The following is a 13,602-nucleotide window of genomic DNA, read 5'->3' as shown; positions in this document are numbered from 1 at the left end:
GCAAAGAGGGTGACATGGGGAGGGGAAGAATCACTGCCTTCTTTGTAAACAGACTGCCACACCAAGCACACTGTTTTAATATATTGTAGATCAATGAAAATAGTTTTTAAAACATGCTTTTATTCACACTTTACATATTGAGAAACCACAGCTCCCACTACAAGTCAGCTGGCCATGCATTTAGATTAATTTGGACAGTGAATCTAATAGCTGGAAAGTAAGTTTTGTTCTTATGCTGAATTATTCATTGAGGTAGTATGGGGGGTAAAGTTATGGGTTATAAAGTAAAATGTTTTAATTTTGTTTCAAAATAAGATAAAAGGATCCAAAATGTGTTTTCTGAATGTGTCCAAAAGAAAATCTAAATCTACTTAGATCTAGTAGAACTTAAATCTAAATCTATCTACCTTGTAGATATTTATGTTCCTACAAATAGTTAATGATGTTGAATAAAAAAATTGTGCCAAGGGTAAATTACTATAAATGTAAATATTATGGAGTTTTTTTGCTGCAGAAAATTAACAATTTGAAATACAGTTATTTGGAATTTAAAATTTGAACATCTGTCTCATTTCTAGGAGCTCTGCCAGTGCCGACCTGGAGAAGGCAATTGTTCCTGCTGTAAGGAGTGTATGCTGTGTCTCGGGACGCTTTGGGATGAGTGCTGTGACTGCGTTGGTAAGTTGACATACAGTAAAGTTTCTTAATATTTCATATCACAGAATCCTTGACTTTAAGAGACTTTAAATAATATAAATGTATTTTTTGTGCCTAGACTAGGTTTTGTATAAGATACTGTAGGTGTATAGAACAATATATTATTGCATTTGCTTGTATTTAATAGTTTTTACATATATATGTATTTGTATTTTTATAGAAAAGGTCTGGGAGGAAATTAAAAGCTCTTATTCTTGGGAAGTAGGAGTGGAGGAACAAACAGGTTTTTTTTTTTCATTTTTATACTGTTGATATGTATATGTTTTTAAAAGCCATGCAAATTAAATTAGATTAATTTATTTTTTTTAATGAGAGGGGTCAGGGAGGGGGTGGTTTTGGGGGGAGTCGGGCTTGGCAGAGAGCAGAGTTGTTTGTTTGTTTGTTTGTTTGTTTTTCTTTTGTCTGCGCATGTGGGATCTTAGTCCCCAACCAGGGGTTGAACCCGTGCCCCCTGCAGTGGAAGCGTGGAGTCTTAACCACTGGACTGCCAGGGAAATCCCCTGTTGATATTTTTTTATAAGAAGTATGTCACAAGTAAAAATAGGTACTTAGCATAATAAAAATAGACTATCTTCATTTATATACGACTTCATTACAAAGATCCTTGAGAAACCAAAAGCTGTTTTAAGGGCTTTCTGAGGAACAGTCTCTAAGATGTATTACATAAAAAAAAAAAGCAAGGTGCAAGAGTATGTTTATAGAATGCTATCATTTGTGTTTTGGAAAGAAAACTTAGGTGGACAGACTGTTGCTGGGAGAAACACTCATCCTCTCTCTGTCCAGTTAACTCTTTAATCCTTTAAAACTGCAGTTCAGCTGTCCCCTTTTCTCAGAATCCTTCCTCATTTGACTGAGATAGGATCCTCTGTGCTATAAAGAGAATCTGTTTCTCTTTTCTGATTTTCTCTTAAGAGTAACAGCCGTAGCTCATTTAATCTTTGCTGTCCAGCACATTCCTCAAATCCTGTGGTTTTTAGATCTGGATCTCTACCCTCAGGCTTTGTTTTGGGTATGTGTGTGTTTGTTTTGTTTTTACTTTTCCAGATGTACACAAAAATAGAGAGCACAGTGAACTGCTGTGTACCTGCACCCCAGCATCAAGGCCATACCTCTTCCACCCATCATCTGTCTATGTGTCTATCCCTGCCTTTTTTGGTTGGATGACTATAAAGTAAATAAATAGTTTTACTACAACTCCAAACTACTTTAGTTATTCATCTCAAAAAAAGAATAAGTTTCCTTACATAACACAATGTCAGTACCACATGATTAACAATACTTCCTCAGCATCTAATACCCGGTCCTACTCAGATTGCCCTAGTTGCCTAAAGGTTGTTTATAGTTGTTTTAGTCAAAGCAAGATCCAGCAGAGTCCACTTAGTATATTTGATTGTTAGATTTCTTTTATTGTTCCTCCTCCCCTCATCACCTTTTAAAATTCCATTGACTTGTTGTAGGAACTAGTGAGTTGTGATGGAAAACATGCCACTTTCTGGATTTGGCTGATTGCTTCCTGTGGTTTTTAACTTGTTACCCTGTCCTCTCTATCTCCTGTAGACTGGAAGTTAGATCTAAAGGCTGATTGGACTCAGGTTTAGTTTTGGGAGGTGGGGTGCAGTGTACAGTGTCCCCATTAATAATATCTAGTCTTCCTGCTTTTAGTGTTGCTAAAATTGGTGGGTGGGTTCAGATGGCGAAGGTTTGACGACTTCATGGTGAGTCCCCACCAGTCTTTCACCCAGTGGTTCCACCCATGGCTTTTTTATGTATATTTGGCGTTTTAATCAGTTGTTGTCATTATTATTATTTTTTGCTCAAATTGTCCCATCTTTGGTTAGTAGGAGCCTCTTCAACTTGGCTCTTGAGTCCTTTTTTTTTTTTTTTTTTTTTTTTTTGCGGTATGTGGGCCTCTCACTGTTGTGGCCTCTCCCGTTGCGGAGCACAGGCTCCGGATGCGCAGGCCCAGCGGCCATGGCTCACGGGCCCAGCCGCTCCGCGGCATATGGGATCCTCCCAGACCGGGGCACGAACCCGTATCCCCTGCATCGGCAGGCGGACTCTTAACCACTGCGCCACCAGGGAGGCCCTTGAGTCCTTTTGACATGACTTCTGTCATCTTTGTTGGTTTCAGACAGGCTGTCCCGGGCTCATCTTATAAATATACATCGTATACATCTTATACATTTATATTTGTTGTACAAAACATTCATTTGTTACATAAAACATTAATGCGTCTTATTTTTTCTTTTTTCTTAATTGAATGTTCTGGAATTTCTTCCACATTAATATCATTTTTTGGTAGCTACCTAGAGCCCTGTTGTCAGCAGTAACACTTTATATACTCATTCATCCCTAGGTGGACATGTAGTTGCTTCCAGTCTTGTACCATTACAAATAATAGTATGATGAATAACCTCGTATAGATAGCCAGTTCTGTTTAATATTGCTAGATGTTGTCAAATTCTCCTTCCAAAGGGGTTTATCGTTTGCATTCCCACCAGTGAGGCACGTCTCTTCATCTCCACTGGTATCACCCTAGACCAAGCCTCTAGCAGATTTTGACTGGACTTGGAAACACTGTATTTTGATGGATTTTGAACTTCTTCCACTCTCCTTCAGAAACTCCAACTCCTTTAAAACACATTTTATTGGATTTTTCCATCTCTTATTCCTCCTTTTGCCTGTTATCTTTGTATCCTCAGTCACTTCCCCCTCGTTTATTAATAGCTTCAGTACCTGAATCAACATCTCACTTCCACCACTAGACCCACTGCCCCTTTCGACAGTTCCAATGTGCGCATTGAAGATCCACCCTGGCTTTCTGTTCCTAGGCCTCCTTAGTGATGATGGTTTCTAAATCCACCCCACTGCCAGTTACCCAACCCATAGGTCAGTGCTTAATTCCCCTCTTTCCTCATATCCGACTTCCAATTCAAACCAAACGATCCTCTGTTGCACTTTTAAAATATGACGTGTGAGAGGCACATTTTAAAGGTGTAATAGGGGATCGATCAAACAAGATAGGGCAGAAGACCAAGAAAGAAAAACATGGGTTGAAGGAAACAATAGCTTTAACCAGGAGTTAAGGATGGTTGTCGGATGATGACTGTTCTTTCATATGATGGTCAGTCAGGTGCAACCATAGAGGAGACACAGGAGAAGCTGAGGAAACAGCTTTCATCATGCTCCCAGGTCTCAGGGAGGGGTCACTGCATGCCACGCAGGGTCCCAGGGGAAGCGCCAGGTTTTGGTCAAGTGGGAAAGACAGGAGCAGAGGAAAGTGTTGGCAGTCTTCGTGTGGGGTTTCTGCAGGAAAGGCAGGGTGGGGCAGGGCAAGCAGTGTAGAAGTGGCTAGTCTGAATAATTTTGGTGGACTCTAAGCTGTAGGGGTGGTCCCTAGTTGTCTGGTACATGGCCCCAGGATGGTGAAGGCAGAGGAATATATTGCCTCCTGGGGTGTACTGGCCAGAGAGAGGAGGTCTGGCTCTGCATTGGTTAGTTTGCTGGATCCAAGAATTGCCCACCCCAGGAGGGGCAGGCTCTCTCCCACCAGAAAGGCTTTTTCTGTATTATACAGAAGATTTAAAGCATCAATTATACAGAGACCTAGGAGACAACTAGCCTGACCAAAGCAAGAAGTGAGGGTTCTGAGGGGCTTATCTCTGAGAAGGAACTGAGTTCCATAGGATATCAAGCATGTACTCGAGAAGCAGAATGATTTTTCAAGATATGCTGAAAGTTTATGTATGGTCCTCAAGAAAAGAAACTTCCAAGCATAGAAATTCCAAGAAAAAAACAAAAGTTCAACAAGAAAATATTAGTCCATAAAGGAATTAAATATAGCAGTTCGTTTTCTATTATGAAAATTTTCACACATACACAGAAGTGGAGAGAATAGCATGATGATTCCTATATACCTGTCACCTGCTTCAGCAGTTGTCAAGAATATGCCACCTTTGTTTCATCTGTCCTTTTTCATTCCTTTCTCTTTCTTTGTGTGAAAGTGTTTAAAAAGCAAGTAACATTGTGGTAACCTAAATGGGAGGAGAGTCCAAAAGGAAGGGGATATCCGTATGTGTATGGCTGATTCATTTTGTTGTGCAGTGGAGGCTAACACGACATTGTAAAACAACCATCCTCCAATAAAAATTAATTTAACAGAAAAAGCAAGTTAGAAACAGTAAATAATTTTTACTCCTGCATTTTTCAATATCAATCTCTAAAGTAAATACAGACACTCGCCTTTGTAATCATAATGCCTTATGACACGTAACAAGATTAACAATAATTTCTTTGTTTAATCTAAAATTCAGTTCATAATCACGTTTCTCCTGATTTCTCAGAAGTGTGTGTATAATTGATCTGTTCAAGTGGATCCAGACAAGGTCCTTGTGTTATTATCTGGCTGTTGCATCTGAGTCCTCCTTTAATCCAGACTGGCCCCCTCTTTTTTTTCTCATGCCATTTGACATACTGAAGAAACAGTATCAGTTTTCCTGTAGAATGTCCCACATTCAGGATTTGACTGTTTGCTTCCTTGAGATACCATTTAACTAGTTCCTCTTTCCATATTTCCAGTAATTTGGAGCTCATTATGAAAGTTTGGTTAGATTCAGGTTTAATCATTTTTTGCCAAGAAGACCTCATAGGTCATGGTTTTCAATATTTTATGGAGTTCAAAGAAAAGTTCATTTCGTCTTGAAATTAGAAATATTTTCCTTTGGTAGTGTGACATTGGACAAGGAAATTCTGTCACAGTATCTGTTCTTCAGTCAGCAGTGTTCATGGGGTCATGTGAAGGTAGCTGCTGTTTGCTGGTTTTCAACGTTCAGAATCAGTATTTAATAAGACAAGAAGATTTCATTATGCACAGGCAACAGAATGTGTAATAGTTATAAAGTTTGTTGATGTCACAGGAGAAGTTGGGTAGGGAAAGTGGAAAGGGCAACAGTATCCTTATCTGCAAATGAGGGAATTAAGCAACATGGAATAAAAGTGAGAAGTTTAAGTGTATTTAAGAATACAAAAGAAACAAATTATAGTATTAGAATAATATAATTATTAGAAATATGGGAGAGAGATGGGGTTAGTATAAATGAACTTAATCTTCATTTTTCATGTAAGAAGATTAATAGGCAATGTCTACGGTTGTTTTTACTGCTACTTATAAATTAATCATTTTTAACTTAAATTCTTGTAGCAGTAACCACCAGAGAAACTTAGAACAGACTTTAAAAGTAGCTGAGTATGGGGAGTGCAGTTTCGGATGGGAGGAGTGGGATGCGGGTGGGAGGAGGGGAAGGGAATGCTCTTTTCATTGTAGGCTCCTTTGGACTCTGTTGTTGCTGTCTAACCAGCACACTAAAAGAAAGGAATAACTCTTTTTCCCCTTAGTCTTAATTTCTACCCTTAAAATGTGGTTTCATTGAGCAAACTCTAACTTGACATATCCTTAGTTTTCAAATATATGATGAAACAGGTCAGATTTATCAAAGAATTAAGCACAGATTTTTAAACCCCTTCGTATTTAGTTGTTGTAGACCAAGAACACAATAGTCATGAATTCTGGCTCACTGAAAGAATTCGCATCGGGATTCTGGGCACTTAAAGGATTTGAGATGCTTGCCTTTTCAGTTGTTGCCATTTGTTTCCTGGTTTTTGGCCTCCCAGGCTGTCATGTGCAGAGCCAATTTCCTGAAAAATTTTAGTATAATTAGTATGTAAATTTTGGTAGGGAAACAATGCCACAAAGGAACAAACTTTCTCAAGAAAATGATAATGAAGAGAAATGAGAGCTTCCAAAATAAACTTTATAGTCAACTAAACAAAAGCTCCCTAACAATGATGAACTTCAGGGCAGTGGTGAGATGCTTCCCAGAAAGGTTTTACTAACTGGTTTAAATTATGGCTGGTTAGTAACTCCAACCAGAAAGTGATCCATTTTACATAGTGAAAATGGACAACTAAAGAATTTCCACAAAATTGAAAAGGTTACTTTTCCTGAGCAGGATAACTCCCACACTTCATTTGAAGAGCAGATTCCATGGTTCACCACCCTTGAAAGAATGCAGAATCTGAAGAGTGCTTTAGTGTGGAAATAGAAGTAGAATCCGCTTGCCTAGGAGAACCTCTAGTGATGACCTCTGGACAAGAGCCTAGTTAAAAAGAGAAGATAGATAAAAATTTTATAATGATGCCATGGAAACATATTACCGAGCAACTGTTTACTTCATGCTTCCTGGTTTTTTTGTGTGTGTGTGTGGTTACGCGGGCCTCTCACTGCTGTGGCCTCTCCCGTTGCAGAGCACAGGCTCCGGACGCGCAGGCTCAGCAGCCATGGCTCACAGGCCCAGCCGCTCCGCGGCATGTGGGATCCTCCTGGACCGGGGCACGAACCCGTGTCCCCTGCATCGGCAGGCGGACTCTCAACCACTGCGCCACCAGGGAAGCCCGCTTCCTGGTTTTAATGCAGTGTATTGAGATTTAAATGAAAAATGCTTTTGGCCTAAGTTTGTTAAATGCACTAAATTCCAAAAAAGTTTTTTTTTTTTTTTATGTAATGGAATCCCAGGATATGAACACTGAAGTTTTTCCAAAGCCTCAGAGATGTTGAGTTTAGCTCTTCTAACAGTTGGACTCGGTTCTTCACCCTTTCCTCTCTAATTGCTAGTTTTTATTCATTATAGAGTCTGGCAGAAGAATATATTATGTATGTTTGCATAAAATAAGTATTCTAAGTATTATTTGCTTTTCAGTGGCACTTAAAGGTTATTTCTAGAATGTGATTATTAGAGCAGTGGACACAAAATCAGGCTGAATCATAATCTTGTCTCTAATCCTAGATTATATAACATTGGACAAATTATTTAACTTATCTGGGCCTTTTTCCTCTTTTATGAGTAAAGGAGTCCGATTTGACCGTTGAATCCATGATTCTGTCTCACAGTCTAAATCACAAAAGTTGAGGTATATTGAAAGATGTTACAAATGGTATATGCACAACCTTGTTATTTTCAGCTCTTGCCTTGTTCCTTAAACTAACAAAATGTGGAACACACATGAGAGAGTTTTTCCTTTTCCCTATATTTATAAAGTACAGAAATTTATAAATTTGGTATAACTTTTCAAACTTTTCATCTGAGGAAAAAGAAAAACTTCATATTAGACCTAATAGTTGCTAAACAAAAATGAAACATAATTTAGCTTTTAAAAGTGAAATGTTCACAAAAGGAAATCCAGAGGGTTCTGTTTCAGTTATTATTGCTAGTAAACAACCTACCCCAAAACATAGTGGTTTAACACAGTAGTAATCATTTAGTTAGCTCACAGACCTGCATTTTGGGTGAGGTTCTTTGGGGTCGCTCCTTTCTGCTCCACACAGTGTCAACTGGGACAGCTCGAAGGCTGGGGCTCATGAAACATTTCCACAGCTCTCTCCTTTATAGAAAAACTCCTTGGAAAAGTTTTCTATAGTGACTAATTCTCTTCTGCTATTTTCTCTTTTAAAAATAATTTTTTAAAATAATTCATTTTGGGCTTCCCTGGTAGCACAGTGGTTGAGAGTCCGCCTGCCGACGCAGGGGACACGGGTTTGTGCCCCGGTCCGGGAAGATCCCACATGCCGTGGAGTGGCTAGGCCCATGAGCCATGGACGCTGAGCCTGCGCGTCCGGAGCCTGTTGCTCTGCAACGGGAGAAGCCACAACAGTGAGAGGCCCGCGTACCGCAAAAAATATATATATATAAAATAAATAAAATAAAATAAAATAATTCATTTTGAAACAACTTCAAATGTAGAGAAAATTTGCCAAAAGGGTTAAAAGACTCCCCAGCTATTAACATTTTATTGCATTTGCTCCGTTGCTTAGTACCTCTGGCTCTCGCCCTCTCCCTCCCCACCGCCCAACACATACACACAGTCGCACACTCATGGGCACACACTCCCATGAGACTCTTTTTTTGAAACTTTAGAAAGCAAGCTTTACACACGATGTCCCATCACTGCTAAGCAACCTTGATCTCTTGGGCACATTGGTGTCTGCCAGATTTTTCCATATTAAAGTCACCGTTAACCCCTTTGTAATTGATTAGTATTTTGTAGAGTTTTCCAAGAGTACATCAGTATGTTCCTCATCCAGCCTCTACCCACCAGCCTTAGCACCCATTGACAACTCCCATCTGATCAACACCTCTATGATGATTGCCAAATGGTGCTTTACTCTTCCTTCATTTCGTCTACATTTATCCTTTGGCACTCTGCTAAAAGGAGGAGCTTTCCCTTCTCCTCCATTTTTTTATTCTTTAATTATAATATAAGGCCTCATCAATCCCTATTTTATTCATAGGGTGGTAATCCATTACTATCACTATTTATTTTAATGTTAAAATTGTCAGTTTGGCCAGTGGGAGCCCCTTCAGGTTGCCTCCTGTGTTGTTTTGACCTGTTCCATCATTCATTGATCACTTCCTTACTTTCTGGCACAGAAAGGTGTTCCAGGGTCATTTCGGACGTTCCCTAACCCAGCCCTGGAGTCAGTCTTTCCCTCAAGGAGCTCTGTACCTCTTAGCCAAGGATAGGTATTTAGAAAACAAGATCTGGGCACTTCGTGTGCTCAGTGCTACTAGGGTGTCATCACCTCTAGGCCCTCTCAGCAAAAAACCTAGGAAGATATCTATGTACAGTGTTAGAAGGCACCTGATTTTAATATGTTGGAGCTTGGATTGCAAGGCAGTACCTAAGAATATCTCATGACATTTCAGTCAGTGAGAAAAAGAAATTTTATTCTCTTTGCCTTCCTTGCCACCCCCGCCCCAGGTATGTGTAATCCTCGAAACTACAGTGACACGCCTCCAACTTCAAAGAGCACAGTGGAGGAGCTTCATGAACCCATCCCTTCTCTCTTCCGGGCACTCACAGAAGGAGACACTCAGTTGAACTGGAACATTGTTTCCTTCCCTGTTGCAGAAGAACTTTCACATCATGAGAATCTTGTTTCATTTTTAGAAACTGTGAACCAGCCACACCACCAAAATGTGTCTGTTCCCAGCAATAATGTTCATGCACCTTATTCCAGTGACAAAGGTAACTGCCAAAGCTGGCTTTTTCTCTCTTGCCCCCCTCACTTTCTGTGTGGTCTGTGAAGCCTATATTAACATTATCTTTTAGAGTAGCTTTTTGGTTTTGAGTGTGTATAGTCTTAAGTAAGTTCTGGACTTTAATAACCCCAATCCCTGAGTAAACAGGAGGAGTTGTTCTCACAACTCCTTCAGACTTTCGGTGATAGAAGTTCTGTTGGAAAATAGATAACCAGGTTCTAATTTTGATATTTATTTGCATTATGCTTTCATTGTTCTTTTCATGAGATAGCAACAAGGCTGCTTACCTTATGCAGAGTTGTTCATCGTCAGGTAACATCCAGAGTGTCTTGGGAGGTAAGGTTTCTATAATAGCATTAGTGCCACGAATGCTGCCAGGTCATCAGCTGAATTTGTTAATGAGCAAGTTGGTATTACATTCGCCTCATTTCCAGGTGTAGCCTTACCCCAGGCAGTGCTCTTCAAATGAGTGCTGTTGGTCAGAAGGGAAACTGAATGAGAGAGTGATGTGTACAACTTGGAGAAGCATGTTAAGGAACATTTATTAGTGAGCACAGGTCATACCTTAACTTTGGAATGTAAAAGTCATGTAATTTTCATAAAGTCTGTGATGTTTTCAAATTAAAGGCTCCACACAATTTCACTGTGGAAGAATAAGACAATTATGAATATTGCAGTTATTTCTTAAAATATGAGATAAGTTATACATAAACAGCATAATTTGTGCGTTTTTATTTGGCTTTTTTGTTGTGACCTCCATTACAACCCTGTCTATAAAGTCGTATGAACTTTGGCCATCAATAGTAAAAGCAAAACAGCTTTTGTTAATACAGAGTAAGAATCCTTATTTCCTCTCAGGTTAAAGTACTTTATAAGACAAATTATAAATCTTGGGAAACATCAGAAATGTACCGAAATGTGTTTGCTACCACTTTCCCATTATTAAAATGTAAATAATCAACATGCTAGATATTAAATAATTCATAAATTTTTCTCAAAGTTTATTCAAATTCATGAACTAATAAGCAGGAAGCTAATTCCTGGAAACACCACACAGGATAATTCCTAATAGCTAATGTTGAATTGTGCCACATTGCTAATCACATTGCATCATTTGAATTACTTTATTTTATTGTAAATTCTCAGTATAAATTTAGAACAGTGTTTTTCAAACTTGTTTTAGCTGGAGAATTCTCTCCTTATGGAAATCTTATCATAAATGCCCAGATCAAAGTCTGAAATCTGAGGAGGTGGTGAAGGAAGCCCTTTGCGTCTGAGCTGGAATGGGAAACTCCCATCTCAATGTGATTAACGGATGTGATCTTTTTTCCCCACACCTCACCTGTTGTCCTGGGCAGACTAGCAGCAAGAGAGCGAAGATAAATAACTGTTAATAATATTCAGCTAAGTGTTAAAGCCTTTCCTACTTTTCCTATTTATTGTGCTAAAATCTTAATCTTTTATTTTTCAGAACACATGTGTACTGTGGTTTATTTTGATGACTGCATGTCCATACATCAGTGTAAAATATCCTGCGAGTCCATGGGGGCATCCAAATATCGCTGGTTCCATAACGCCTGCTGTGAGTGCATTGGTCCAGAGTGTATCGACTATGGTAGTAAAACTGTCAAATGTATGAACTGCATGTTTTAGAGAAGGAAATGGTATGCACACCAAAGCAATTTAGTCAAGGGTATGGAAAGCTATTCAGTGATTTCTACTGGTTGCATCTGAATGCCAGCAGGTTAGGAAGATGTGAAGAGTTTGGATTGAGTTACTTCTAAAGTATGACAAATCCGGGATTGTGTTAAATTATGATTATAACTGCTCTTATTGATCTTCCTGCCCGCTGGTAGCGATAAGCCCTTTCTTCTAAACACATGTACAGCTTTGATCACGTGAGAAGCAAGTGCATATAGAACACCTTGAGAGAGGAGAGGTTTCTAACACAAAGCCTGGTGTCATTTTCTTGTCACATTCCAGAAGCCTTTTGTGTCGAAGGTTTACAGCATGTTAACATAAGTTATGATTTCTTCATTGTACTACTCCTAGGACACTGAGTTTTTAGAGTTGTTTGCCATTTTTCACTGTGCCTGGTATTATTTACCTGTTCTATAAGTAGGGTAGATATTCAAATATATCACCCTGTGTTCTCACCAAAAAATCACCATAAAAAGCTTGATTTCAAACCTCTTTATGTTGGTTTTAGAAGATAAATGCTTACTGTATTTTACAATTTAAAACTCTTCCATAGCTGAAGCCACCCTATGCTACACATACCGACAAAGCTGTAGGGAAAGTTTCTCCTCCTCCTCCATCCCTGGCCCAAAGTACTGCTGTAGGTAGTGATGGAGCATCTTTACCAAGAATTGCAGGGTACACCTATGAGGCTCTGTGAAATACACTGCTAGGGTAAATAAGAAGGGAGAGCTTTCCTCTGACTTAAGGTACCAGCTTAAAGAGCTCCAGGAATGGGAAACCACTGCCAACCGGACTCCAGGGAAATTTTATGGAAATGGCAGGGCTGTGCTAGCTGGACAGTAGGGATGAGCCTGCTCAGCCTTCGTGCCACGTTCTCCAGTGGACGGGTGGTTGGAGGGGATAAAGCAGAGAATTCCAGGTATGAACGGGGAGGGTTGAAAATGCCTGGTATTCTAACGGAAGCAAACTTAAAACTACTTACATTCATTATGTTGTTATTTTGTAATCTTTCCTTTAGGTTTGTATATGGATCAGGTGTTCTTGTTAAACAAGGGTTATCACACAGTAGGAGGTTAAGACTGTGAACTGCTGCCCACCCCCGCAAAATTCCCTGTTCAAGATGACATTAAGTCTAAACACACTTCAGAACATCTGGGCAGCTTTTTATATAATGTTTCAATGAAGATAAGTTTAAATAGTATGTGCCCTTCGTGGTAATAAAATCTCCATCTTCAAGCATGAACCTGAAACGTACATATTTATATTCAGAGACTCTTAGCTTTACAAAATTATTAATTTCTCAAATAGTACATATTTGAATTCTAAGTAACTTTTTAGGAATACCTCTTTGTATATCTAAATACTGTAGTATATAAAAATAAATAATGCTCTTTGTATTCATTATCTGGACAATGGTTAGTTACAAAATCATATGTAATATTATGATTAACTATCATAAAATGTAAAGACTTGACACCTTTTCTGCTCTTTCAGATAACTCTAATGAACACTCAAGGTACTTTAGCCTTTTAAAAAGTTGAAATTTAGCTCATGGATGTATTTTTTGGATGGGAAAACATTGAGATGTCCTTTTCTTTTACCTAGAATGCCTTTTTTTACAAGTGCCTTGAAAACAAACATTAGCTCCCTTTCTTCATTAATACCTATAAAACTGAAGGTTTTCTTGAACTTATGAGAAAATTTTAAGAAATCTGCAGCCAGCTGCTTCATTTCAACTTTGCTGTTTTTCAGACTCATTTATACTTAGGAATAGAGGAATGCTTTTGTGTTTATTGACAACATACTTAATGTTTCCATAAATGTGTTAACAAACTTTTTTAAACTGCATTTATCTTCCTTTTTAGGTGTTCATTATTAAATTTTAAAATGTAATATCTCTTGTTGGGAGAATAATTTCTTGAACCATGTTATGTTTTAACTGATTTTTCTTTCCTCTATTTCTCCAAATAGAAATTATCCCTAAATATAATGGTAAGTTGTATATTCAAATTTTACTTAATTTTTTGGCTTATGAAGGGGTTAAAAGAAAGTGTTCACCTAAACGATTCCATTTCCAATTCTATAATGT

At 38.6% G+C, this 13,602-nt stretch overlaps 1 protein-coding gene across 1 annotated transcript in view; it reads left to right on the top strand.

Annotated features, from left to right (window-relative positions):
* TWSG1 (twisted gastrulation BMP signaling modulator 1) overlaps positions 1-13,337 on the top strand; it is a 34,893-nt gene extending 21,556 nt beyond the window's left edge. The window contains exons 3-5 of the mRNA XM_060119577.1: positions 579-678; positions 9,532-9,798; positions 11,284-13,337. Of these exons, the coding sequence (XP_059975560.1) occupies positions 579-678; positions 9,532-9,798; positions 11,284-11,465 (549 nt within the window). The 3' untranslated portion in view covers positions 11,466-13,337. The remainder of the gene's footprint in view (positions 1-578; positions 679-9,531; positions 9,799-11,283) is intronic.
* Positions 13,338-13,602: the final 265 nt, after the last annotated feature.

This window comes from Mesoplodon densirostris, chromosome 15 (genome assembly GCF_025265405.1).
Source record: "Mesoplodon densirostris isolate mMesDen1 chromosome 15, mMesDen1 primary haplotype, whole genome shotgun sequence".
NCBI classification, from domain to species: Eukaryota; Metazoa; Chordata; class Mammalia; order Artiodactyla; family Ziphiidae; genus Mesoplodon; species Mesoplodon densirostris.
This window is presented reverse-complemented; position numbering and strand designations above follow the sequence as displayed.